The 27,833-nt window shown below is 37.0% G+C and overlaps 2 protein-coding genes and 1 long non-coding RNA gene across 3 annotated transcripts in view; 2 read left to right on the top strand and 1 right to left on the bottom strand.

Annotated features, from left to right (window-relative positions):
• apolpp (retinoid- and fatty-acid binding glycoprotein apolipophorin) overlaps positions 1–12,617 on the top strand; it is a 58,420-nt gene extending 45,803 nt beyond the window's left edge. Inside the window, exons 46-59 of the mRNA XM_022067295.2 lie at positions 526–666; positions 1,916–2,065; positions 2,861–3,032; positions 4,086–4,279; positions 4,378–4,611; positions 5,347–5,489; positions 5,872–6,041; positions 6,822–7,008; positions 7,857–7,945; positions 8,488–8,717; positions 9,619–9,748; positions 10,298–10,419; positions 10,684–10,887; positions 12,189–12,617. Coding sequence (XP_021922987.1) covers positions 526–666; positions 1,916–2,065; positions 2,861–3,032; positions 4,086–4,279; positions 4,378–4,611; positions 5,347–5,489; positions 5,872–6,041; positions 6,822–7,008; positions 7,857–7,945; positions 8,488–8,717; positions 9,619–9,748; positions 10,298–10,419; positions 10,684–10,887; positions 12,189–12,224 — 2,202 coding nt within the window. The 3' untranslated portion in view covers positions 12,225–12,617. The remainder of the gene's footprint in view (positions 1–525; positions 667–1,915; positions 2,066–2,860; positions 3,033–4,085; positions 4,280–4,377; positions 4,612–5,346; positions 5,490–5,871; positions 6,042–6,821; positions 7,009–7,856; positions 7,946–8,487; positions 8,718–9,618; positions 9,749–10,297; positions 10,420–10,683; positions 10,888–12,188) is intronic.
• LOC147872633 (uncharacterized) overlaps positions 1–27,833 on the bottom strand; it is a 421,094-nt gene that overhangs the window by 207,841 nt on the left and 185,420 nt on the right. The gene's annotated exons all lie outside the window — the stretch shown is intronic.
• Positions 16,393–27,833, top strand: part of LOC110831348 (uncharacterized) — a 78,944-nt gene continuing 67,503 nt past the window's right edge. Inside the window, exons 1-2 of the mRNA XM_022067243.2 lie at positions 16,393–16,506; positions 23,387–23,612. Of these exons, the coding sequence (XP_021922935.2) occupies positions 23,558–23,612 (55 nt within the window). The 5' untranslated portion in view covers positions 16,393–16,506; positions 23,387–23,557. The remainder of the gene's footprint in view (positions 16,507–23,386; positions 23,613–27,833) is intronic.

The raw sequence follows: 27,833 nt of genomic DNA, 5'->3' as shown, positions 1-27,833 counted from the left end.
GTGGCCAATGTGTGACACTGACCACAACCCTCCGTCTAGTGCCAAGGCCAAGAGTGAATAGTATTAATAGCTATTCCTCTACTCTCTCTCCCACCCCCCAGTGACTCCATGGCATTTGCTGGGAACAGCGTTTACTGTCTTGGAACTTGGAAATATGCAATTTCTCTATGAACACTTGAGTTTTGAGACATGCTTCAGTTCCCAGATGCATATTCGCTTACAAATCATTGAATAATTTTTGTTTGCAGTGTTCTTAATTTGTGAATATTAATTGATGATTTTTAAATGGAATGCAAAGTAACTTCATTGTGTAGTTGGTAAATAGGGTATATATGAAATGCATGCTGATATGAATCTCATAAAGATTGCAGTTGCTTGTAGAGAGTGTATAAACTAGTAATTGTTTAGAAAATACAATTTCTAGTGTTTTATTGAATGGTTAGCAAAATAATATAAAATAGTTTTATGTTGTATAAATCAATTATGGTATCTTGAAGATAAGTTTCATTTTGTCTGCTGTTTCAGTTTGTAAGTCATCTCTCACAGAACTTGTTGCCAGAACAGGTATGGGTAGTACTCAAGGATGTTGTTGGTGGTTTCAAGGATTCTGTTCAAGCTGAGGAACTCAGGGAATTTATTGAAGCTATTGAGACTTATATTACAAAGGTATGTGTGCACATTTTAGAAAGTATGATAGCTTCACATGTCTGTGATGTGATTTTACTTAAAGGTTGATTTTTGTGTTACCTGCATAATGATAATTCACAGTCTTTAATATTAATGCCACAAAATTATAACAAAATTTCTGTATAGCTATACTCCATGTTGCCAATAACTGTTGACTTTCATTTTATAATGACTCGCCACAATTAAAGCAAATATTGTTTGTTTTCTCTGCCATTATAATGACTGACTGGGCTTTTCTTATCTGAGTTTGATTCCCAGTAGTCAATAGATTTCTCTTTTAGCCTTTGCATCCAGACTGTCTCTGGGCCCTTTCAGCCTCCTGTCCAGCAGTTTCTGAAGGCCCTTTCCCTGGGAATAAAGCAGCCTGTACATGAAACTGACCACTCCCCTCTATCTATTTCTGATATCAAGAAAGAGTAGTGCTATACCTCAACTACCTCATACGTCTTTATGGTGTGGTGCTTCATAAATACTGGGGACAGTTATAGTGTTACTGAATGGTTGGAAAGCCTGCTTTCATTGAAGTATTAGAGTGAGTTAATATTTTTTGACTACATCATTTAACTATTGAATATTGCTACCATTATAAAATGTTCCTGGGCTATCAACCATGTCAGTTGATTAAAAATTAACATTTCAAGGACCAACTGCATCTCCATCATCAGGATTATGATGTAACAGTTCATCTAAGACAGTTTCGAATTTTCTAATTAGGAAGATTCTTCCTGAAATCAGGCGACTATTATGAGATCCTGTTAAGTAAGATACTGTTCTTTGTCGCTAGCACAGGGATACTGGCAGATTGGAAGAACAGGGATGCATAAAAGATCAGATAATGGTCACAGTGCATGGGTTGCCTTGGTGCCCACCCCATTTACATACATACAGGACTGGATAGAAATAAAAACAAGATATTGTATGGTGCATTACACTGTTTGAGAAGACTTATCTCCCTATGGAAAACTTGCATTTTGTAATTTATATGTATTTATTTCTGTTAAAGAAAATTTTGTTCTAAGGAAAAGTGGAGTTTACAGAAAGCACACTCGTGTGTGTGTATAGTATTATTATAACGTATCCCACATCCTATTATCATCTGAATAACTTATGGATTCATGGAATGTAATAAATATGTATATATGTATGTATGTCTTAAAGAGTTTAAGATGGTTACCTTCAGACATCTTTTGTAGATTCATGTTATTTTCTATTGTATTCTTATTTACAGCATGTGAACAAGGAAACGGTAAATGATGTTGAGGAATTGCACATTATTTTTAATAAAGCTCTTAAGACTCTGAAATCACTTCTCATTGTTGTTCGCAAGCACCTCCCTGCTCCAGAAAAAACAGAAGGAGCAAATTTCCTTGGACTTCAGGTGAGCAGATACAAATACATTTTTGAAGAAAAATTAACAAATAAAATTCTTCTGAAAACTAGGCAAACACGAAGTTTGTCATATAAGGTGTTATTTTTTGCCCATCATATAACTTTATCCCTATTTTCATGTAAATGTGATACTAAACAATATTTAAATGTATAAACTAGTAAATAGGTCACCTTTTAAAAAGAGTTATGCTAAACAGTTAATTGTATAAGTAAAATGGTTTTATTTGCTAATACTGACGTTCTTGTCAATTTTTAATTAATTCTGGCATAAGAAATGTTTGATGCATAGCAACTGTTAACCCTTTCATGATTCATATTTCTGCATTTTGGTTTTGTGTTTCCCTTATGTTCCAGCACAGCTGGCTGTCCATTGGAATTAAACATATATCTGTTTATTTATATATGGTTTATTTAATGACCCTGTCAGTAACTCAGACTATATAGCATCAAGCAAAGATTAATTTGTTTCCACTCTGACATTTGAGTTAAATGAAGCATTAAAATGCAACAACTTTTGGATACATTTCAATCTGCTAGTCTTTGCCAGTATGCGACATTAACCAAAACATCAATTTTTAAAATTTTCAGAAGTGAAGCAATTTAAATTACTTTAATTATGATGGTTCTGTTCTTATTAGAAAATTATTTTGTTTTCAGTACTCTTACCTTCATTTCTGTATTTCTGAATTTATTTCCATGTTGAGATGATAATTTATCATGCAGCAATTAGAAATTCAGAACACTTACAAAAAATATTTGTTACTGTCAATATATTTGTTTTCAGCTACCATTTGAACTGAATGCAGTGTTAGAATTGCCAAAGTTGGTAGCAGTCAAGTTCAGTCCTCTACTATTCCTTGCAACTGGTGGTCTCAGTGAGCTACCTACACTACAAGAACTCATTCACACCTTCAGGCCAACCATCAATCCTCTTGACTTGATACCACCATTCAAAGGTATGAAACTATTACTGTCATTAATATTTTAATTTTGAGGAAAATCATAAATACTCTAACCCCTTATGTTCTAATTTATGTGTCACTCTGAATAACATGGTAACCAGATTTAAATTACCATTTTTTCAATACTGTCTGAAAGAGGCCAACAAATCAAGAGTTACAGGGTAGGTATTTGCCATTTCATTGTGCCCACTTGTTAGTATTAGGGTATAAGAGACTAACTATTCATTCTGACACGTTTGAAATTACAAGTTCTAAAGAAATATTGTTTCATTCTTAGTACTAATATATCAGCATCCAAATATGAAATTAAATATATGAAAATTTATAACAAATACATATGTCTGTTACATGTTATGTGTATTTTTAACTCTTTTAGTTCTGCAAATGAGATTGTAGTTCACTTATTCTGATGCTGCCGAAAAGAGTCCCATGGATTTATCCCCTCCAGATCTATTTTGAACTGTTACTCTACTCCTCCAGCATATTCTCTTAAATTCTTCTCCAGCTGTCCACCCATTTTGTTCATGCAAATATTGATAGTGAAAACATTTACTAGCAACAAGTGATTTGGGCTAGTGACAGGCCAGAGGGGGCTGAGAAAAATACAATAGTGGGCAGAAAGGAGGAAGCTTTGAGCATTGTCATTTGCACCACCTTTGGATATTTTCTTAGCCTCTTTGTATAAAAAAAGAGAGAGAGAGAGAGAGATTATTTTTGATGTAAATACTTTTGGAATTTGGTGGTTTTAGTAAACAGTCTCTTCTGCCAATGTTAGACCAATCAGACAGCATTGCAGTGTTCAGTGTACCTATATTACACAGCAGAAGCAGGCTTTAATTTTAAAATATAGCAAGGAAAGTTACTACTGGAATACATTTCTGTAATGCCATTAATTATGAATGTGCTAGAGTCTGATATGGACCTCGTCATATGGATCAAGTATATAATAAATATCTTGTGTTACATAGTTTACTTCTTATAATTTGTAAGTATTAATCAAGAGTTGCTTGTATTCATACAGTATTATGATTTATTTTCAAATTACAGCTCAAGGAGTACTGATAGACTTATATCACTTCATCACCCTTGATGGACGTCACTTCACTTTCAAGGGTACATGTAGTTATATTTTGGTCCAAGATGTTGTTGATGGAAACTTCTCTGTTGCCTTTGACTACACTTCAAAATCAATTGTTATTAGTGACCAACAAAATAGTGTGGAATTCTTCCAGGACTCAACAGTAAGTATTGTCTGTTAGAGACACATGGAATTTTGCATTTAAACTGTTTTGATGAATGTAGGGAACACTTTTGTCAATTTTTTTCTTTGTTTTAACAGTTCACAGCAGATGGGCATCCTGCAGAGTACCCTTATATACAGGGTAACTTTAAAGTATGGAAAGACTTTGAAAGTGTGAACGTGTTTCATGATGCTGGCCTCTACGTTACGTGTAAGACAAACCACAACTTCTGCTTCTTTTCTGTGTCTGGATTCTATTTCGGGAAGACGCGTGGCTTGCTGGGTGCTCTTGACTATGAGCCTTGGGATGATTTCAAGAAGCCTAATGGACAGGTCAGTTAATTACAGTGCTCATACACAGGTGTGTTTGCAGAAATCTATGTTTTTGAACAGGAAATAAACACTTTTCTTAATTATATGATTGCACCTGAACATTTTTAAGTAATTACTAAATGTACATGTAAATGTAAGGTACTAAATATGAATGGTACATCTAATTATAATGCTCAAGCAGTTACCCTAGTACTTCACACTGTAAAATTAGCTTTACATAGCAACACCAATAGGTGACCAAAATAATAAATCATTAAAAGCCATGTTTCTACTAAAGTTATATGTTATAGTAAAGGTACAGAGCAATACTACTGTTATATTGTTAGGTCACAGACCATGGAGGATGAGAAAGAAGAAAAGAAAAGAATAATCCACACCACGCTGGGTTAAAAAGGTTTTATTCTGTCTCTAACTGGGGTCAAGAAATGGAACTCTTGGTTGTGATAAGATTTCAGGTTTTCACAGCAGTGAAGATGTCAGTGTTGGTGTCCTGAGTTGTAACACTACGTGGACTTGTAGGTATGTTCCAGTGTTTCTCAAAAATGTTGGGATGTACCTACAAGTCCACACGATGTTATAACCCAGAACACAAACACCAACATCAACAAGCAATGAGACTACATAGTATCTAACACAGTGTCTAAACCCAGAGCACCACAATCCAAAAATTAAAGCTTTACTTCAGATTTATGAATGTTTAGTATCAGAAATAATTTATTATGTTGTGTTTGTCAGGTTGTGTCAAAGGTAAATGACTTCGGTAACAGCTGGAAAATTAACCCATCATGTAAAGATGTTAGTGGAACAACTCATCATGATCATGACATGCCAGAACCACCAGAATGTACCCATGTATTTGGAAGTGCCTCATCTTTGAGGTATAAAAGCAACAAACAGTTTAATGATATTTAAATTACCATCTGGGTCTTTTATGAACAATTTTAACATTGAAGCGTCCACCTGAAACACAAAAAATTAATTTGGAAGTCATTGATTCTGAAAGCTCTGATGTTATGTTATATTATGTTTCATTACATTTGCAACAAATTATAAAACAGAAGTTTTAAAGGTAAATTTAGATCTATAGAAAACAAACTTATAACCTTTCTTCTTTGATACAGTAAGACATTTCATAAGATTCTTCTGACAAGTTTATAAAGGACGTAAACTCTGTGACAGTTCAGGTGGCTGAGGAGAAGAATAGATTATATCTGGTAAATGTAGTAATTAGTGATGTCTTGCTTGGCACTAACCATTCAGGTTGGGGTACTTATTCGTTCCATCTGCTCCTTTCCGAGAAGCTTGCTCACATATTGTTGCTGATGCAGCTACTTCTGAAGCAAAGAAGGAGGCTGCATGCTCAACTGCTGCAGCATATGCAGCTCTTGTTCGCAGACAGTACATTTTTGTGTCTATACCATCAGACTGTGGTGAGTTAACTAACTGATGTTTCTCAACTGATGGTTGTTTCATATTCCAGTCACTGTCATATACTACCAGAACTAAAAAAAATTACCCAGTAAAATCCTATGGGGTCGGTACTCAAGGCTCAGGTATACGGTCATGGCTGATGATGCAGGAAGATTTTATTGAGTTTAGTCACCATGAAAGCTTCTTTTCATATATGGGAAAATAACTGTTTTACAGTCAGTGACTTTATCATTTTTGGAACTAAATAGTTTGTGTTGAATAGTATTACTTTATTACTTTTTTTTTTAACATTGACCACTTTAGTGGTAAGAAAGAGGATAGTGAGTCTTGGAGTCAGTCTCTGCACCCCTTACAAGTGTAGAGACAGAGACACATATTATAGACATCAGATCTTTAGAAAACAGATGTCAGAAAATTATTTCATTTGCTCTCATGCATAAGTTTTAATTTATAGTATGGTGTTAAATAATTATTTCCCTTTCTCTTTAATTGCAGAGTTTCTTAATTTAAAATTAAGTAAGTTTCAAATTGACAACCTCAGATCTTACCTGTTCACTACTGAAAGGTACCGTCCATGTATAACATTCAAACCTCTTCATAAAATAGACATTGATACATGGTAACACTGTTAGCCTGCATGCATTAACAGAGTCCTTTAAAACATCCGCAAAAACTTGTGATAGACATAAAAGGGATTACAACTGTAGTTACGACCAAACAGTCTTTTGCTGATGTTACCATGGAACACGTGTTAATTGCATCTGCATATATGATTACAGTTCACTGTTCGGTAGTAAGTGGTCCTTCAGTTGAAGCTGGTGACTCGGTCAGTGTGAAAGTACCACAGAGAGCAGCTGATGTCGTGATTGTTGTGGAGCAAGATATACGCAACAGTGAATTATTCAAGGAACTTGTTACACCACTTGTTACAACTCTCTCCAGTGAACTGAAGACAAAAGGAATCAAGTAAGCATGCATATTGTTATAATTTTATTAATTTTAACATTTTTTTCTCACTTCATGTGAAACCTCTTTCAGTTAGGAAGGGGATACTGGTAGTCATTGTTTCATTAGTACTGCATTGTTACTCTGCTCTTTGCAGAATTATAAAGAAAATTTAATGTTTACTGCCATGCTTACAACTAAAATAGTCTGTACTCTGAATCATTCATATTCATTGTGTTTTATTTAAAATTACTTCACCTTTAAATCTAATTTAAACTTGTTAAGGTAAGTAAGTGACATTTCAAATTTGCTTTTAATGCGGGTTGAACATGTTCTAAAAGATCTGTTGAAGGGTGAAAGCGTACTTTAGACATGCTGGCTATAGAGACCTTATCGATGTAAATATTCAGAATTAAAGTAGTAAAGAATGAGGAATGTCACTCTTTGGGTTCTCCCACCTCAGGCTTGAATTTATTCATCTTGTTCAGGGTATCTTTTGTTGAACTAAAGTTAATTATTTGACTAGAATTTCATCGAATAAAAATTTCCTTGGATATTATCCATCGTCTAGGTCCGGGGATAGGGATTAGCTCTATCTAGTGGGCCCAACTGTGTAGGAACCTGAAGACGGAGATAGAGTCCCATCTCCGAAACGTCGTTTTTACGTTTTATATTTACTAGACAATGGATAATATCCAAGGAAATTTTTATTCAATTGACTCTTCACCATCGTCAAGAAGTTTTAGATTTGATATAGAATTTCATATTGAAGAGAATACATGTGTATTTATTGACAGAATGTAAATCATTGTAATGTGTGTTTTTATTTATTTATTTACTGTTGCTGATCTCAAAATTCTGTTGTGTAGTGATGTACACTTCACATTAATTGGTTTTGGAGAGTCTACACTCTATCACCCCGCAGTATATACAACTGGTGGAAAGATCAGCTTTGAGGGTAAGTCATCTACCACTTCCTACAAAGCATAGTAATAATCTAACTTAAAACTATCATAATACAATTAGGGTTGCTCTCAGCCACTTTTTAAGACAGCATTTCACAGAATGATCACTATGTCAAAACTTATCCACATACATTAATGTCTTAAAGATTAGAAATGCCTGCAAAATATTCAGCATATTTACATTTACACAATGTATGCTATTGTCGGCGTGTCATAATCTTTTTCTTCTTACCACTGCATCATTATATGAATACAAACATAGATTTTTGCTGCTGATTAAGACATTCTTACTATTATTGTCACCTCTAACTTCATATTTACTTTTACTGTCATAACATTTAATTGCATTTGCATATTTGTCTTGTCTTGACTTTATTAATTTTAATATCTCTGTTCCTATATATAATGTAGACATGAAGTATTGTAACTGTTAAAGATTCCACGGTTGTTACTATGTTATTATGTGTAAGAACACATGAAGTTTGTTGTAAGTTTGGAATTTATCAGTTTGAAAATAATTAACGTATACTTACAGGTAAGACAAAGAATATCAAGTTCACTGACCACGTGGATGTATTTAGTCTGAAGCTGGATACCTATGAGAATAAGATAAGGTACTTGAAGGCATTTATTGAGTCTGAGCTGGCCCATGGACCATCTTCCCGTGCCTACCAGTTTGCATCTAGATATCCATTTAAGATTGGCACTTCTAAGGTGCTCGTGGGAGTTGTAGCTTCGGCTAAGACCAGTGCATTTAGTGTCTCAGTAAGTATTTAAATCTTGTGTAATGTATAACATATTGTGCTGCAATTCATTTTTAATATTATGTGACTTTTATCTTGTAAATCAGCACTTGTGTCAAAGTGAATCAGTGCTGAACTTGGTCTTATTACCATGTACAATTGACTCCCACTAGTTTTTTTTCTAAGTGATACAGAAGCCTCCTTACACTGAAAACACAGCTACAGGTATTATTACATGTTTAGATTCCCTAGATTAAAATTCGTGCAGATTTCAAGGTTTTATTCAGTTCCTTAATTATGCTCCTTTGAATCCACACTTCATTTTTATCCTGACATTTACCAATGTCTTCTAAGGTTTGGTAAAGGAATATTATACGCACAAAAACAGAAACAAACTTTTGGCCTTTTTTATCAAGTGATGGCTTGTTTGATGGTAATACTGTAAACTTGTATTTAAGAGTTACCAACTTAAAATCTCAGCCAGGCCACAGTCTATCTTGACTGAGGGTTTTCTCTGTCACACCAGGAAATGTTAATATTATACCTTAAAATAGGCCATGACCACTCAATTACAAATCATTACCAACTCACTATTTATGATCAACTTTCTATTTCACCTGACATTATACATAACCTGCAATTTAAACAACATTAAATAACCCAACAATTTGAATCAATCTCTTTAGTGAATTTCTAGTCCCTAGATTTTCCTGAAATGTTACAACATTGCCTTACTGGTTCTTTTATATTCACTGTCATAATTTACTTCTGATCTGCTGAATATTAAAGACATTTCAAATACATTTTGAAAGTTTAAAAATTAAAGGTAGACTCAGAGACCGTTAATGTCAGAATTTCTGCTGAGCAGCGTTTCGTAGACAAACTCTGACTGTAGTACAGTTGTTAAAATCTTTTCTTCTCAGCTCCAGCAGTTGGCAGCTCTGTACTCAACAAGTGTTTTACATGATCGTGGTATAGCATTCCATGTTATAGCGCCTGTAGATGATCTGCATTTAACAAACAAGGATGTCAAGACTGTCAAACAGGTTGTAGGTATGTGTCACTATTTAGACTGAAAATCTGGACTTTTGGAAAACTTTGAAGCGTGCAGCTATATTTGAGAAAGCCGATATGGTCAATATGAAGTCACGGCCATAAAATATATTATGTAAAAGCTGCTCTACTGTGAACACTAAAAACCTTTATATAGGCAGGTGAAATAGTTCATAGTGTTAACCTATCCGTCTAGCTTAGTTTGCTTCACATATTTTAAATCTGAATTAAATTTGTATGATCCTATTTCCCAGGGATACCTTATATTTTGCATTTTTAATTGTCACTGCCTTTAGTATGAAAGTTACAAGTAAAATTAAAATTGTGGCAGAATCTGTTTATATAGGAAGCAATACAAACAAAATAAAAATGTATTATATTTATGGGGAGTGAATGATTTGAATGTAGATAAATACTCTTTTAGAGGGTTACTGTAACATAATGAAACTTCTGTAGCAGGCATGTTTCCCTATGACATATATTAAAAGTATTGGAGGGTTATATAAGTGGTGGTCAGATAAACATACTTTGTTTTGTTTTTTTCATTAGGTTTTGATTCCCAACACGTTTACTTGCTGAGTGATGCAAAGAAGAAGGTCTTGGAAGGTAGCACAGAACTACGCAATGTTCTTACCTTCAATAACAACATTTGGATCCCCATTGCTCTTGAAGTATGTACACTGCTTTTCTTTTCCATCTCTTAAATAGACAGAAAAATACCGTGATGAATTCCGGAAGTTGGTGTTTCATTTAATATGTTATATATATTAATATCTTTCTCATAGATCACAAATTGTGGGTGAAATCTAATGGTGGGCAAACTTTTGTGTTTTTATGTCAGACTCTGCTTAAGGAAATCTGTTCCAAAGATCATATAGAGGTAAAATAAAATTGCAATGGAAGAGATTAAACCAATGCAAAACTTTTTCTTGCAGAGTTATGGAGCGACATATGTTGCTCAGAACTTCTTAGATGGAAAGGCATCTGCCAGAAAACAGTTCTTGCAAGTGGTGTCGCATCGCATTGCTGAGTCTCTGGAAACAGAACAGCATCAGGACTGCACATGCAAACTAGTGGATGGAATAAACCCCTTCTCTGATTGCAAGGTTACTTATCGTAAAGAAAGGGAACCACTGTCTGTAAGTATTATTTAATAACTAACTAGATGGCTTACCGAATTAACCAAAGTCCTCCACCGGACCCTGTCCTGGGCCGACAGAATCCATTCTCCTTCAACTCCTATCTTCGATTGATCTTGCCTGAGATTATCCACCCATCTACGTCTAGGTCTCCCCAGTGGTCTCTTCCCGTCAGGCTTCCCAACCAATACCCGGTGCACACCTCCTGTCCCATCCATGCGCGCTACATGCCCAGCCAATCTCATTCTTCTCGACTTAATCACCCTGACAATACTGGGGGAGGAGTACAGATTTTTAAGCTCGTCATTATGCAGTTTTCTCCATACCCCTTCGTCTTCTCCTCTAGGCCCAAATATCCTCCTCCTCAACACCCTATTCTAAAACATGTCCAATTTATGTTCCTACCTCAGAGTGAGAGACCATGTTTCACACCCAAACAAAACAACAGGCAAAATTATTGTTTTGTATTTAATACTTTTCTTTTTGTCTCTCCTTAATAATTCAATTTCTTTAGCCTGTAATCAGTGGCCACATCTGGTGACGTGACTGTCGTGGCCTTTTTAACCAGTCTCTGCATACTCACAATTTAAAATCACACATGACAAGTCATTGAATGTCTTGGATATAAAATTGAGGAGCTGACAGGGGTTATTCCAGTTCTGTGTTACAATCTAATCTATGTTAGCACATGGTTTATTCTGAGTATAATTGCCTGGGACCACGTATGCTAGCCAAAAGGATACCTATCGTCCGCGAGGCGCGAGAGTAGACGTGGCCTTGTCAGCCATGGCAGGGGGGAAGTGGGTTCTGCGCACACGCCGGTGATGTATTCCTTACCTAAGAACATCGTGCTATCAGTCAGTCAGTACATTAGCTCACGATGTACGGCCTGTATGAGCTGCGGGTGTTTTTCGATCTTCTAGTAGCGCAGAATTCTACCCCCACCTCCCTCAAAGATGTCAGGTCTACTCTTGTGCCTCGCGGACAATACAAGACCTCATCCTGCTAACTTCTAACCTGGGACCAATTTTTTTTATATATATATTTTACTTCTGAAGTTTTACCTCGGTTCTGTGAATGAAATGTCAGAATATTTCTTTCCTACAGAAAAGAGGTCTACAGTTATTATTTCCTCCATTTTGATAGGTTTTAGGTCTGTATATCTGTCCTGCTAGTTCTAGAATTAATAAGTTCATTATTTTTAAATCATATTACATTCAGTATATAGATGTGATTTTAATGTACGCACTTTGTGCTTATCTACGATAGAAAAATCATGTGAAATTTCTCTTTTATTCCAGCAAATCAGGGCATCAAAGGGTGGAGTAAAGGGATGAAAGTGAAGCCGATGTAGAAGTCAATAAATAACACACAGAAAATGAGAGAAAACTGGAAAAAAATATTATGAACTTTGTACGATAATTTTTAAATTATAAATATGATTACAGTTGAGTCATGAGAAATCATGATTAATGATTATGTTAAGTATTACTTCTAATTTGCATGTGATCATGTGTAAAATGCTGGAGAAATTACTAATATCTATTAAATAATTTGTCAAACAGTGCAGAAAGCAGATCATTGTGTATTCTGTTTATAAACGTTCGTAGGAACGGGGGAATTTATTGCGATGTGTTGGTAATGCTGACAAGTGCTAGTCAGAATCAGTTGAGCATTTTGAAAATAAAACTTGTACAGAATGACATAAATATAAATCTGGTACACTGTCATCATTTTGTATTATTTAAATTGCACTTACACCAAACAATGCAAATTCTGAGTTATTTATGTACGACTTATAATATTCAATCTGTTTAGTTATATTTTATATTGATATAAATCATGAATATTTGACTGGATGTAAATAAAGGAAAAGGCATACTTCTGTCTCCAGGAAAGAAATATTGTCACTAAAATAATGCATTCAGTTAGGTCTGCAAATAAAATCCAGAAACCAGATTTCCTGTCAAGATTTTATGAGTTTTCTCATTTCCTCTGTTCAGTTGCTGGAAACAATGCAGAATCAATTGCCCATAATTGATATTTAAGCGTTATGCATTAGGACATCAAGAACAGAAAGAGATACTCTAGTGTTATAGTGACACTTAATATAATAATAATCCGAGGCGTAACAGCTCCAGAGAGCCCAAGCCGACTAGCTTGACTGCTGGCCTCACGTTCACATGCCTAAGCAGAGGTGAACGATCATCCAACCAGATACAGGGTGACGTGTGGTCAGCACGACGAACCCCAGCCATTGCTAGTTTTCCTGACCGGATTACGCTACCCATTGTAGCTCCCCAATTTCCTCACAATGCTGGGTTGGCACCAGTCCCAAACACTGGTCGAAAGCTCATGAGAAAATTTCTTCTCTCCCCCCGAGACTCGAACCAGCGCGCATTAATATAATTATGATAGTTTAAAATGTTGAGCATGTTATAAAAGTAACATTTGTTCACCCACCATTGATTGGTGCATAAAGACAGAAAATCAGGATCTGATTTCTGCTAGCCATTCACATTCTATGGCATGAGAAAACTTATCCCTTGAAATCTCTTGTCGTGGTCCTTAATTTCTTTGGCAGATTTATGCTAAATGAATATTGGATCCCTCAAAGACTTTTAAAAATGTATACAGTAATCCATGAGTCAGAATAGCTAGATTACTTTATACTTTATATGACACTGACAATTAATTAAAATATTCTGAATGGTAGAGTATGCCATGTATATTTTTAATGTACCTAAGTTTTCTAAAAAGAAGTTTAAGTTGCAGTACCTTGAAGTCCCAGTGTCCTTTGTTGCAAGAATTTGCAGTTATGATCACAGGCTACTCACGTATATCAGTTATTATTCCTTCGGGCAATAAATAAAATAATTAAATTTTAACATCCGGTTCAGATTCGGATATTCACTGTTTTATAATTTGATTTACAAGTTTGTTGTGTGTTCTCGGCCTGTATTGTATATTGACCAGTTCATTTATTTTCTGTTGTCGTCATAACCACAAAACCCTGCCTGGAATGCTTGGGTCTAGTATATAAATACATAGCCTGGGTATGTAGAACGCTGATCATTCAGAGGAAAGAAACACATTCGGAATTAAACAACTTCAAGATGACGAGAAAGAACCTATGCAAGAATCTATTGTAAATATTTGGGTTTCGTTTTGTGTACAGGAAGTATAAAATACAAGCGCAAAAAGTGTAAAAAGAGGTTAGAATGTAGGCCTATCTTTAAATCAAAACTAGCTCCAGTAACATAAATGATTTTGCTATTCCAGTGGTAAGCTGTTTCTTCGGAATTATTACGTGAACATAAATTTAACCTCAATATCTCTACACATTGACCGAGAACAGAGGGAACAACTGAGCCTATAATTATCATCAGAAAGATGTACAATTGAAAACAGAAAAGTACGTAACATATTTAAAATGCACACAGGGTCACCTATGGGCCGAATTGGGTACTTTCAAACGTTTTACTACAGCTTGGTTCTACTACGCATGAAGTAATTATAACTATATTAAGCGTTATTTTCCTAAGATCCACACTGTTTTCTTAAGATCTGTTTTAAAATTATTCTCCCATCTATGCCTAGGTCTTCCGAGTGGTGTCTTCCCTTCATTGGTACCAGTTAAAATGACGTACATATTTCTCGCTTTCCACAAGCGCTACGTGCCTCATCCATCTCATTTTCCCTAATTTAAGCATCATCATAATATTTGGTGAAGAGTATAAATTATGGAATTTCTCATTATGCATCGTTCAGTGCATTGTTTATTGCAATGTACTGTGTATTTATCAGTGCATATGTCATGTGTGAATTATGAATTAGTGTTAAATGTACTTCAGATTAATACATATCACTTTTGAAGTTTTAAGATTGGAGACGGCAAGACAAATGATTCTGATTGAATAGTGGATGCCACGCACATTAATATCAGCGCCATCGGTTCATATCATTAGAAACCACGTGCAATTTTACATTGTTTTATGTTTCGTAATTTCGTCACGAGGAGCAGCTGCGTGGTGATGTGGGAATATAAATGTCTTCCTACCAGTTTTAGTGTCCAGTGGTTCTGCTATTCTGACGAGGAAAGGGTTATTAGCGTTAATTATGTAGCTGGCGGACTCTGCCCATGACATACTTAAAAAGTATCACAAACCTGTAGGACTTTCACAGATGGGGGGCAGAAAATTGAGTTTCACGTAGGTGTACAGCGTTTGAAATTATTTAATATTGCAGTACCAATAATAAAATAAAGAATCTTCCTGCATCCTTCTTCATCTTCAAGTGAGCTTTTTCCTAGACGTGTATGCATTCCTTGTTCCCCCCCCCCATCCTAGCTACATGCCCAGCCCATCGTTTCCTCTCAGACTTTACTATCCTAACAATATGAGGCGACCATTTAAGCCACAAATTCCTTCGTAATGTAATATTCTGAATTTACGATTCATTATTGTTATCTTAACCCCGTTCCTGGACACTTCAGTTTGACCTTGTGGTGGTGGACGTAGAATTTGATCAAACCAGAATGTTTTCAACATCGGTAAATCAACTTTGGGTTTCAGATAAAGAAATGTTTTACATCTTTCTTTTACACAAACTTATTTAATTTGCATGTGAAACAGGCGCATCGTTTAAAACATTGTCTGATAGTCAGGATCTACAGCTAAGTATTATTTCGTCGAATGCGACATGTGAAGATAATAATGAACAACGAGTCGAAAAAAGATTTAACACAAACAGAAAGTCGGTTCGAACTATTCTAAGGTGAAATATGAAACCTTTTAGGCTAATATGCCAGGAGGAACGTAGAATAACTATCAAAATGCCCTATTAATAATAGCCGATATTCTAGCTAAGATGCGAACCAAGATATCTGGGGATAAAAACAAGAGCCACTTACAACTGAATCGGTCATTTGAGAAAACTGATTTATTACTAACACGATAATCACAAGGCGGAAATGCATAGTTCCCCACAAGAACCATATCGGTCCTAGCCTTTACTGTGCCCAAACAGACTTATTTATAGTGTTACTAGCAAATGACATGAGTCCAGGACTCATGATGTTTTACTGCTTGGTTCTAATTTGTGTTTCGACCACAAAGAAACCACTGAAACTCAAGTTAGGATAGTGCACTCGCAAAAATCGCTTTCGGTATTTCTGTGTGCTGCAAAATAGACAACACCCTTCCATTTCTCTTCTTTTTTTCTTAAGGGAGGGGGGGATCTCGATATCAAATGTTTTATGGTGTCAGTATCATTAAACTTTCCAAGAAATGAAGCAGTTTGTAAAATGTTATAAAATTAAATAACTGGCATTGCTGTGTTGCTGCCTTGTGATACTAAGAATACATCCGAAAATAAAATAAAACTGCATATGACCAGTATACGTAGGTAAGCGCTACGAACGCGAATGCGCATGGACGTAAGAATTGAGCGGGAACTACTTAGTAGGGAAAACTGCACATGCGCAAAAAGCACCCGGTAGAGATACGGGACCATGTGATGGCTGTTAGGTAACAGTTGTGATCAGTTGGTCCTTGCTTGGCTCGTGGCGAGCAACGTGATGGAAGAGCGGAGAAGGTCGAGGGAAAGTTTGTGTTTTGTGTGAGTGTTGGTGAACGAAATTATTTCTATTATCACTTTAATTGACTAGGCTTGTGACGTGATTTCACAATAAGAACCAGTATTCTGTAACCAGAGCATTATGCAGATGAGAAAGAAAATTAATGTAATATGAACACTTTATTATATCTCGAAAATCTTTACACCAACTGCATTATATTTGGACCAGTAAACGGTCTTCAGAAAATAACATTTAACACCTTGTAAAATATCTGCTCATTGGGTATTATGGAAACGAAAACAACAATCATAAGGCACTTCCGCATAAGCCGAGGTTAAATATGCGAACTAAAGTAATCTAACCTCAAAACATTTCATTAAAACAAAGTTCCACTGCGAAAAAGTGCATTAATGCTTTCAGAATCTTGTTAGGCAAGGGAATCTTAAAAAAATACTTGTTTGGAAGAACACCTTACTCGTGTATATATCCAGAAAAGAGTGTTCAGAATTTCTGGATAATGTTTTTCAGTCTAGAAGGCCAGCGAAATTAGTAGTAAACAGGGTGTGGGGAGTTTGTGTAGTGTAGGTTGTACAGTTATGACTCCATAATGTAAATCGAACCTGTGTATTAATATTTTGGACGATGCGTGATCTACTATGCTTGACTTTTTGTTTGAAATAAAGCGAGGTTTTTAAATGCGAGTAATATGTTGATACCGCACGTAAAATCTATGAGTAAAATGTGCCACATGCATCGAATGCTCAAAAGATATGGGTTGAGAAGTAAAAACAAAGCAACATGTTTTTTTTCCAGTTTTTTGGTGTTATATTTGATTTTCTTACAAGCTGTTCGCTTGCCTTGCAAATGGAAGGTGCCTATCAGTGCTGTTCTTTGAGGGGAACCTTTGAACGCATGCTCTCGTGTTACGTAAGATAGAGTCCAAGCATTCTTCGCAGAGGGTGTGTACATTTAACTGCGTTGGAAGGCCCATGCATTTGATACGCGAAGCGAGATACTGACGCCATGCTTTGGCATTGATTATTTATGAGTATTTACGGGCATTAAACAATTTAATTTTTGAGACAAACAAATTACATTTTGTGTGTTTAAAATCAACAAACTCTTACAGTTCCACTCAACTTACGAACCAGAACTGTGCAAAGGATAATACGTTTATTTGCTCTGAGGGTAATACGTACTAATCGGTATCCTGTCATAAGGGAGTATTTGCGCTTCAAATTGCCTTCAGCAAAAATTTAATTTTCATTAGTCTCGTGCGGGGGACGTAATATTTACAGAGGAAACAAAAATCTTCAGAGAACATAACAAACTTTCCGAAATTTCTGTAGTGTATCAACTAATATTCTCTGTAATGGCTACCTACAAAAAGATGGGACTCAGTCTTAACAAGAATTGAATCGGTCATTAGTAAAACCACATTAATAATTTTTTTAAAAAAAGAAACTTTTCCTATTGCTACCATAGCAATCACCGGGAGAAATCCGTCGTTCCCCACTAGAATTACATCAGTCCAAACCTATACTGTGCGCGAGCAGCTTTAAGTTAAAACATGGGTCCCGGACTCGTGATGTTTCGCTAAGTTTTTGCCGTAACGAGACCACAGAAATCCATAGCGACTTACGTAGGTCAGTCCAGCTTTGAAAAAACGGCAGCCACTTGAGTCGTGCCGTAGTCCTTCAATATTATGTGTGATACTTGTAAAACAACCAGAGTAAAAAACAAAATTTTATCTAATAACTGTACATGTTGAAGAGGTTAGTGAACTTCTACTACATAAAAAAAATGTTTACCAATTATTCGTGGGGGGAAAATAAATCAAGTTTCTTTCCGTCCGGATTTTCAACGTATGCATCGCGTTTAGCGTGTACTTAATTTTTTCCGGAAGTGTTCGTTAACATTTTGTTATTTAAATTGAGTTTCGACGTTTTCAGACACCAGACAATTATTTATATTGAGATTTAAGTTTGTCATGACGATGAAAATGGCAATGTTGTTCTCGGTTGTGACAGCGTAGCCACTTCAGCCCTGAAGATGAAAGCAGTATGTTTCTCCGAAACGTTGGTATATCTACCCATTAGTCTACACGGCGTCACAACCCAGAATAACATTTTGTTATCCTTTCGCTACAGTGCATAGGCCTAAACCCAGTTTCGACCTATCGATCCATCGCTGTAATCAAACATTCCTTTGTAGTGGTAACGGGAGATACCCGGTTATCAGCTGACTTTACCGAGGTTTTCGTGTGGGTCTATAGATAAATTCAGGGTTGTCTGACATTTTGGATCTGCCGAGGTAGCATCGTACAAAGCCTTCACCCACTGACCATTCATGATCATCTTCCTATCTCACTGAATGCTGTAGGTTTCGGTCTGTGAAGTTGAAACAACATCGTGAAGTAATATTAGAATCGATTATTTCGTGACATTAGTAAATAAACTCCAGTGTAGTTCCTTGTGTTACTGAAACACACCTTCCCCTACCATCCTGGCGTTACAGGTGAACAAAACTTCGCTGGGTTAGGTTACACACGTAACCTTTGACCATTACCAATAACGCCAGTAATATCAGAGTTGTTTGTGGTCATTGACCGTTGCATATGCAAGCTAGACAATGACGTCATCAAGGGGATTCCCCCGTATGGTTTCGCGGTCGGTGTTCATGACTTAATATCCTTCAAGGTCATATATTATGTATAATAATAATAATGGGTGATGTGATTTATGTGTTTATAATTTTTTTATTAAATTGTTTCTGGGAAATTGATAGCGAAACTAGAAATGGACTCTGCGCGGTCTTCAAACTCGGCGAGTTAGATCTTATGTAAGATGTGAATTTTCACGTAACTGAGCCGGGATTGCTCAGCCGGTAAATTGGCGCGCTACGGGCTGGTCTAACGGAATTTGGCTGCAGACCATGGCAGGATTTCTCTCTTCGGCATCACGTCCTATCAAATCGGCGACATAAGTGGGCCCCTGTTTCCCCGAAGGTGCAGCGGTAGGATCGTTTAGCTGATCATTTACCAGCTAATGCCTCGATACAGAATGCGAAGAGCTTTTCACAGACGCCTCAGCACCATGCTTGTTAAAAGGAGCAATTTGCCTTTTGTATGAGCCGTGGTCGTTTTGTGTTTTAGAATTTTATTTATTCATGTTCCTTTTTAAAAAAACTCTATCCGCTTCAACTTTGTAGACCTATTTCTGGAGGAAAACAAAAGAAGTATGATTGATACAAACTCGTTTTCTCTTTGTTTATTTGCAGTCGAAACTCAGTTTTATTTACAAGTTAAATTAATTCTGATTTTCAGGGTCTTCCATCAAAAGTTAGTAGTTATTCATTTATCCTGTAAGAAATTTCTCTCTCTGTATGAAACCCGAAGACATTGCCACCGGTCTCTGCCCTGGGTAAATTATACCCACTTTACACCCTCCCACCGTGTTATTCTAGGATTTGTTTTAATATAACCGTGCCATCCACGCCTTTGTCTGCCAAGTGGTCTCTACCGGCTGAACTTTCCTGTGCATTTCTCTCTCCGACATGCAGTGCAGTTTCTTCCCCTCATCATCATCCTAATAATACTGTGTTAAGAGCACAAATTACGAATGCCAACATTATACAGCGTGTCGCAAAATATATATGCACGTAGCATGTACCCCCACGGTGGTCTAGCGGTTAGAACGCTGGCCTTGTAATCCTGGGGTCTCGGGTTCGATTCCCGGCGGTGCCCGAATTTATAACTTGTGTTGTTCTAGGCCGTGGTCTAGGCAACACGGAGTTTTCCTCCGGGGGCTTCCCCGGTTTCTCCGTGGCATCCCAACAATTACTCCATTCACACACAGAAGAAGGCAATGGCAAACCACTTCTGGATCATCTGCCAAGAACGTATATGAACAGGTCCCAGTCCGAGAAAAGGATGGAAGGATCCTGTTCATATGGACCTGTCGTCAGACAGAACACTAAATAAAATAATAAAATAAAGCACGAACCATTAACCGTGTGTGTGTATGCATCTTTTTGGGACATTCTGTACATGCCTACATTTTTCTGTAGTCCTGGTAGGCTACTTTCTTTTTCTTAGGTCAAAATACTTTCTTTAGCAATTATTTCTAAAACTTTCTCAATATTTACTCGCTTCTTAAGGGGACTGAACATACTTGGATATAAAAAACATTACGTATGAAGAAGATGGATGAAACCGGAAACCACATTAATATTTACAAACTTAAACATAACGTAAATGTAATACCAGATTTGCAGGAATTCTCTAACTTTTGTTATTTGTTTTATTCAGTATACAGTATTGACTAGTTCTCGTTCTGAGTATTTCCTTCATTCGTCTGTGAACAAAAGAGCCAAGTGTACTCTGACTTCGAAAGTTAAAACTTTCGATACTAAATTTTGATACAGGCTTCAGAATTGTCACGAACTTGTCCGTATATTAATCAATGTCTTCGTTTATAAATATCGCCACTAGCTATCACGTAAGTTTTCATAACTGAATAATTCTCATTAATTAAAAGAATAATGGATGCTTATTCCTTGATCCAGAAAATGTACAAGGAACTTGATAACGCTTTGTATAATGATAACCATACTTTAAAGTTAAATATATGATTGCAATTAATCGATACGTTATAAAACACTTTTATGTACACAAATGTGGATGTTACGTCTATCCAGCCGAGACGTAAATTGAACTAAGAAAATGTCTAATGCTATTATTGTTCATTAGTGTGGCGATATCTTCAGTTGTCACTGGATTGTCCATTCGCCGTCAAGGATGTTCGTTTCGAAATGTTCTCGTTTTGAAACCACAAACTTACGTAACTCCCGTTTCATAGAGAATTGCAGCATGGGAAATAATTTCCTAAGGCCAGCGAAGTTCCGCATTTTGAAGGGCAGGGGCAGAGTGTTAGGTATGCAAGCCCGGCTAGCACTTTCAAAAACGAAAAGCAAAGAGTCGTTTGTCTTTTGCGCGTGAATGGTACTCCATAAAACGGAACAAGGCAGAACCGATCAGATAAAATGCATCGTTTGCCAGCTGAAGTCAGTCAAGTGATCGTGGCTTAAGCCTCAACTAGCTTGGTAACAACGCCTGGCTGGATAGAGCTGGCTAACGATGCATTTTATCTGATCGGTTCTGCTTTATTCCAGTGTACAGAGTGCCACAGAACCATGAAAGCAAGGCAACAAAGACAGTGTTAGCCGGGATAAGACGGTTAACATGAACGCTTCGCCCATGCGTGATTATGCTACGCGCTATTGTCTGTAGGGAGGTTGGAAGTAGAGGTCAGAGTTTTGTAATAGATTGCAGAATTAGTGCAGATCAGTTGTCAGCTTGGCGCTGCGACCTCTTTAACTTCTTTGTAAATATGTTCAGACCTGTAAGATTTGAGGTTTTCACAGCGGTGAGTATGAAGATTTTTGTCTTCTGGGTTGTTGCGCTGTGTAGTCTGGTCGATGTTTACCAACGTTTCAGAGGTCATACTTCCTCCGTCATCAGGGCGAGGTTTTCACAGCGGTGAGTATGAAGATTTCTGTCTTCTGGGTTGTTGCGCTGTGTAGTCTGGTCGATGTTAACCAACGTTTCAGAGGTCATACTGCCTCCGTCATCAGAGTATGAAGATTTCTGTCTTCTGGGTTGTTGCGCTGTGTAGTCTGGTAGATATTTACCAACGTTTCAGAGGTCATACTGCCTCCGTCATCAGAGTATGAAGATTTCTGTCTTCTGGGTTGTTGCGCTGTGTAGTCTGGTAGATGTTTACCAACGTTTCAGAGGTCATACTGCCTCCGTCATCAGAGTATGAAGATTTCTGTCTTCTGGGTTGTTGCGCTGTGTAGTCTGGTAGATATTTACCAACGTTTCAGAGGTCATACTGCCTCCGTCATCAGAGTATGAAGATTTCTGTCTTCTAGGTTGTTGCGCTGTGTAGTCTGGTCGATGTTTAACAACGTTTCAGAGGTCATACTGCCTCCGTCATCAGTGCGACACAGCGGTGAGTATGAAGATTCCTGTCTTCTGGTTTGTTGCGCTGTGTAGTCTGGTCGATGAATCGCCCTGATGACGGAGGCAGTATGACCTCTGAAACGTTGGTAAACATCGACCAGACTACACAGCGCAACAACCCAGAAGACAGAAATCTCCATGTTGAGACCTACCAGACGTACAAGTTAATGTGGTGGTTGAGTAAGAAGATGTCTGTCGTCTGGGTTACTACGCCGTGTAGTTTGGTAGAAATGTACCGACGTCTGGAGTGCTTGCTGGCTCCATCATCAGGGTGATCAATTACTGTTGACAGGATTCCAGTATTCAGAGAGTAAAAGTTCGCACGAATGTGGTAGTCAGATCGAGACTTATGTAACATGAATGGCGTAAGAAACTTAGGTTGATGTTTGGTTTTCTCTCTGTGTAGTAACTGATATGGAACTACGCGAATGTGCTTGTCAGCTGAACGTACAATGGCGTGCTGTTCTCTTGAAGGTCGCTTTCCGTTTGAAACCACGGCCTTCGTAAGAAACCAACCGCCAAGACGGGCTCCAGGAACACACACACAGTCGCTCCCTACTTCAACACTTCACTTTTCGCTTATTGGCCACTCCTCTGACGAAGAGTTGGGTTCAATATTGCTGTTCTTCTGGTATTGATCTTGAACTGTGGATCAAGTCCAGTAGAGCAGCGATTTCGAACATAACGCACCATCGTTAGACCACTTTAGAATTTATACTTAATTAGTATTTAGACTTCTAGTTAACCGTTCGATTTCTGAATGGCAGTTTGAATTTGTAGATAACATTTTAAAGATATTTCCTATGCTCAGTGATAGAAGAAATTGGACAGCCTCCACTAGGATTTCCCATTTCACTAATGCTCTGGTAAAGGTGTTTTTTCCTCTGTGTTTTAAGTGTGATGTGGAGCAGGAGAGTGTGATGTAAAAACATATTACGATACTGATACTAAATACATACATACGAGAAACTGACCGATCAAAACATTACCGTAATTTGAAGCAAAGAGAACTTGTGAAAGCAGTGATACCCCTTGTCGAAACACATGAGGACAGGGACGACATCTACATGGGGAAGAAGGGAACGAAACGAAAAACAAGATGGAGGGTCCTACCAATCGGTGGTGAGTAAATTATATTTTCTGTATTGTAATAATAATAATAATAATAATAATAATTTATAACTTGTCAATGTCGTAAGAGTGATTCCTGTAACACAAGTTTATTTTATGTCGCAGCGAAATTTTGTTTAATAACGATGTGCTATACATGATTTTTGTGTATAAAGCTCTTCCGAGGTATTGTGCCGTAGAATTTGACCGACATTTCAGAGGCGCGTACTCCTTCCATCATCAGGACGATGGTACTCGCCGACGCGAGACCAAGAGATCTTACGATGTACATTGTTAAAAGACGTTTTTTAAATAGTAGGAACTTCGACTTTCCGCAGACCACAAAGAAAAATATGTTGCATTTCGTACAGAGTACAGAACGAGTCGCAAAGCACTGACATCGGCATATTTTCATTCATATTTAGATTTTAATTCGTTTTCGTATTGAACTACATTAACGTGAGCTGACAGCAAAACATTGTTTCATTTAATAATCTCGGAACAGTGTTTGAATATTTCCTGAAGATGAATTTCTTCTGGGTTCTCGCGCCGTGTATTCTCATAGAAGTTTATCGAAGCAACTATCCGTCTTCTTACTCGTCACCGTGAGAACCCGAAATCTCGCCTAAAAAAATTTGTTGACTACAATTTGTCTAAAATCACCAGGACTGTGTTTTAGGCCTTTGCATGTTTTTTTAAAGATCATTACGACATAACATTTCGCTGAGACCCCGGTATTGAACTGTGTTGTGCTGTAAATACAGATTTGTGTCTTCGGCTATAAGGAAGGAGAAAAATAGACTTGGCAGTTGGTGCAGTTCATGCCTTGTACTATTCAAGGATTGTAAGTACAGTAACACTGGCTCAGAAGTGAACACGGATGGAAGGAAAGTTAATTTAACTCCAAGCAAAGTTTTACTGATCGTATACGAGCCTTTCATATGAATCATCATTAACAGATTTCATTTTTCACACGTAGTTTATTTATAGGTTTCTTACGGTTTTCAGGGTAAACAGATATTGTTTCCTGAAACACATTTAACCATCTGATTCGTGTAATGGAGATGTGTTGTGTTTTCTTCTGAGGTAAGAATTTAATTTCAGTGTATTGTTTAGATGAGCTACGAGCTTCAAAGGGTTAAAGTCGAGTACCGAATGCCCTCTTGAGGCTGAAACGAGTGATTTCGAGTAAGGACCATAGAGAGACACTAAACAATTGATGAATTAATTTGACAAACCTCTGAAAACTAAACAAAGAAATAGGAATGTGAAAAACTTGGAACCTGTCGATACTCTTTAATTGTTACAGTTTAATTTATACTGATTAAGAAAATGTGGTTCTCACTGTGGTGAGTACGATGACGGCTGTGTTCCGGGGGTACCCTGGAACGTCGGTAGGTTTCTATATACCAGACTACACGGCGCAACCTAGCACAACCCGGAAGTCGGCCGTAACTTACACTGTTGAAAACTAGCGCGTAATTAGCTTTAACTAATTAAAGATGGCAGGTTAGTTGTTTTCACTGATTCTCACAAAGACCGGCGAAGTTCAAACCAATTGCTTATAAGCGAGTTATCTCGTGCGTGGCGTGAAAGTGACAGTGTAGTAGGCATATTATAATTTTTTTTATCAACTCCAGCGTCATATTTTTTGTAGTAGCTTACAAATTGTCCGGGGTTTGCATGCGTTCAGTCTTAAGACATTTTTGACTCGAAAATGTTGAAGAAAATAAGTCAACACTTGCTTTGGACGCTGTTAGTAGAGCATACTTAGGTTTTAAAGTTACCGTTATATCACTGAAGTGTCGGGTCATTTACCTTTTAGGTGTCATTTAAATTTATAATTTGCATGTGTTGAAAATTGTTGAAATTCGATAAGTTGAACCAAAATAAATGTCGTTGCTTAAACTTTGAGAACGTAGCGGTCTTTCCGTTACGAAAGTTTTTTTTTTCTTTTGACGAATTATTGTTTGCGTTTTCAGATGCGTGCATATTTTCTGTTGGAAGATTACTAAAGATTTAAGGAACTTATTACATGAACCGTTCGGTTTACTTTTTGTAGGATGTGTAATATTTAAAGAATATGCAGTTGGTTAATATTTATGAAACTGACCTAGTTTAAAAAAAGAAAGAACCGGCTATGAGTGTGCTTCATAAAGGAAGTCATGACCGTTACCGCGCGTATTCCATAATTTTTTTCGTTTTAATTCCACCATTTGATGCTGTGAACCTGCGCAACTGAAAGCCGTTGTTATTATATAAACCCAGAATCAGTCTCTTGGGACACATTTATTATTTCGACAGAATATTCCTGTTTCTTTATGTAATTTCCTCCTCTTATTTTCTTTTCTTATTTTAATCCATTCAGTTTAATTTGCTTTTTCTCTCATTCCATCGAAGCAAATTCTTGAACACCGCTTTTACGTGGAAGATGGCCACTATCTGCACATTCCTTAAATTATTATCGATGCGTTATCAGCCTTGCCCCACATAAGATGCCATGTAACGTCTGCTACTGATAAGAGGTAATTAAATAACTGCTATTTTAACCGAACATCAACAGCTAAATACGAATCTTAACGTGAATCCTATTGCAAACAACAAACAAACTAGCCAGCCATTCGATTAATCAGTATTTTAACGTGTCGAGGCATTCGGTTGTTTCTAGCAGTCTGTGATATTAGCTTAATGTTTCCATAGTCCTGTAAATTTTCAAAAATTGAATTACACTAAATCTATGTTTGTGTTGAATTGTGATATTTCAATCACTGTAGAAACCTTCCGAATTGAAAATTTATCTTTGTTCCCTTCATTGGCAATTTTCTGAATGCTTAATATGATGGAAACGTATCTTATTGAGATTTAAGGTTAAGTTTAAGGTTCTCACGACGGAGATGTAGATGGCTGTCTTCTGGGCCAACAACCCAGAAGTCAATGAAGTTTATCACATTGCCTTGCTTATCATGCCTACTTCAGTCGACAAAATCTCTCACAAATTTAATAAACGTTTGATGAGACCAGAAAATCCCTTTGTCTCTTGCAGACCTCATATTAACATATGAGTTCCCTGAAGCCAAATCTGTTTATTGCACCCCATTTTTAAAAATAGAAGAATCCCTGGAGAAGCCGATGCTCTTGTGGGTAAATTGACACAACTTGCCAGCGTCTGCTTTGTCTGTTCTATAAATGTCTCATACTTTCCTACGAGGACTGGAAACTGGCGGGCGATGATGATGATAATAGATTGTAGGTTGTTGAACGACGCTGTATGAAATGAATAAATTATTTATTGTCGATGATTACGTCAAGTAAACTTCAAACGTATGGGAAGACGCGGTCATTACGTCTTTCAAGATGTGTCCTGGTGAAAAATATCACCTGAAGGAATTTGACTTAGTGAAACCACGAAATAACTCTCAGAATACTCTTCGTCCCGACTGAAACACGAACCTGGCACTCTCGAATACAAAACAGAAACATCACCGCTGGAGCCAAACTGTTAACTTCTCAAGGACGCTGCTCCATGGAGTTTGTCAACTACAACACATCGTCTTTTATGTTATTTGTAGGAAATACAGCGCCTTTCAGGATGCATTTTGAGATAGGCAGTTACGTTACTGTGCTTTGTGATGTGCCTATTTATTATCGCCTCTTAAGCTGAACAGTTTTAAGTAATTACACCTGAGTGTTCTATGGCGAACTGGAAAGAGTAACAAGGTGAAAGGGTAATGACCTGCTTTGCGGGACTGTACTTGCCCATACGAGAACTTCATGATGACAGTAAAGTTGACAGTTGAAACGATGCTGACCACTTTTAAGATCACACGGTAGCTCAACCCTGAAAACCACGATTCAAAACCAGTCTCATACATCGAATTTCGCATCTCTTGAATTTTGACGACAGCGGAGTTATAAACGACAGGATAATAGTGACGATATTGTGATAAGACGCTTTCATGACACTTTCCATGCTATTAACTAGATAAATCGCCCGTAAACCTAACCTAACCTAACATTTTCTCATGAACTGTGACGTGTGGTAAGTCCAAATAAACTCCTTTCAGGCCATTAATTTGCAGTTTCAAACAATGGAAATTCTAAGTGCACATGGCAGTGAACCAGTGACGACTTTTAAACGGAATATTCAGCTTAAAAGTTGTTAAAGCTCTCACGAATGTAATTAGTATGATAAATATAATAGTTAATTTAAAACATTCGAACTCCTCATTTAAC

Source organism: Zootermopsis nevadensis, unplaced genomic scaffold (genome assembly GCF_977971745.1).
Source record: "Zootermopsis nevadensis isolate Lab colony 2312 unplaced genomic scaffold, Znev_1.0 Znev_ptg000025l, whole genome shotgun sequence".
Taxonomy (NCBI): domain Eukaryota; kingdom Metazoa; phylum Arthropoda; class Insecta; order Blattodea; family Termopsidae; genus Zootermopsis; species Zootermopsis nevadensis.
The sequence above is the reverse complement of the archived record's forward strand: the minus strand, read 5'-3'. Positions and strand labels throughout refer to the sequence as shown.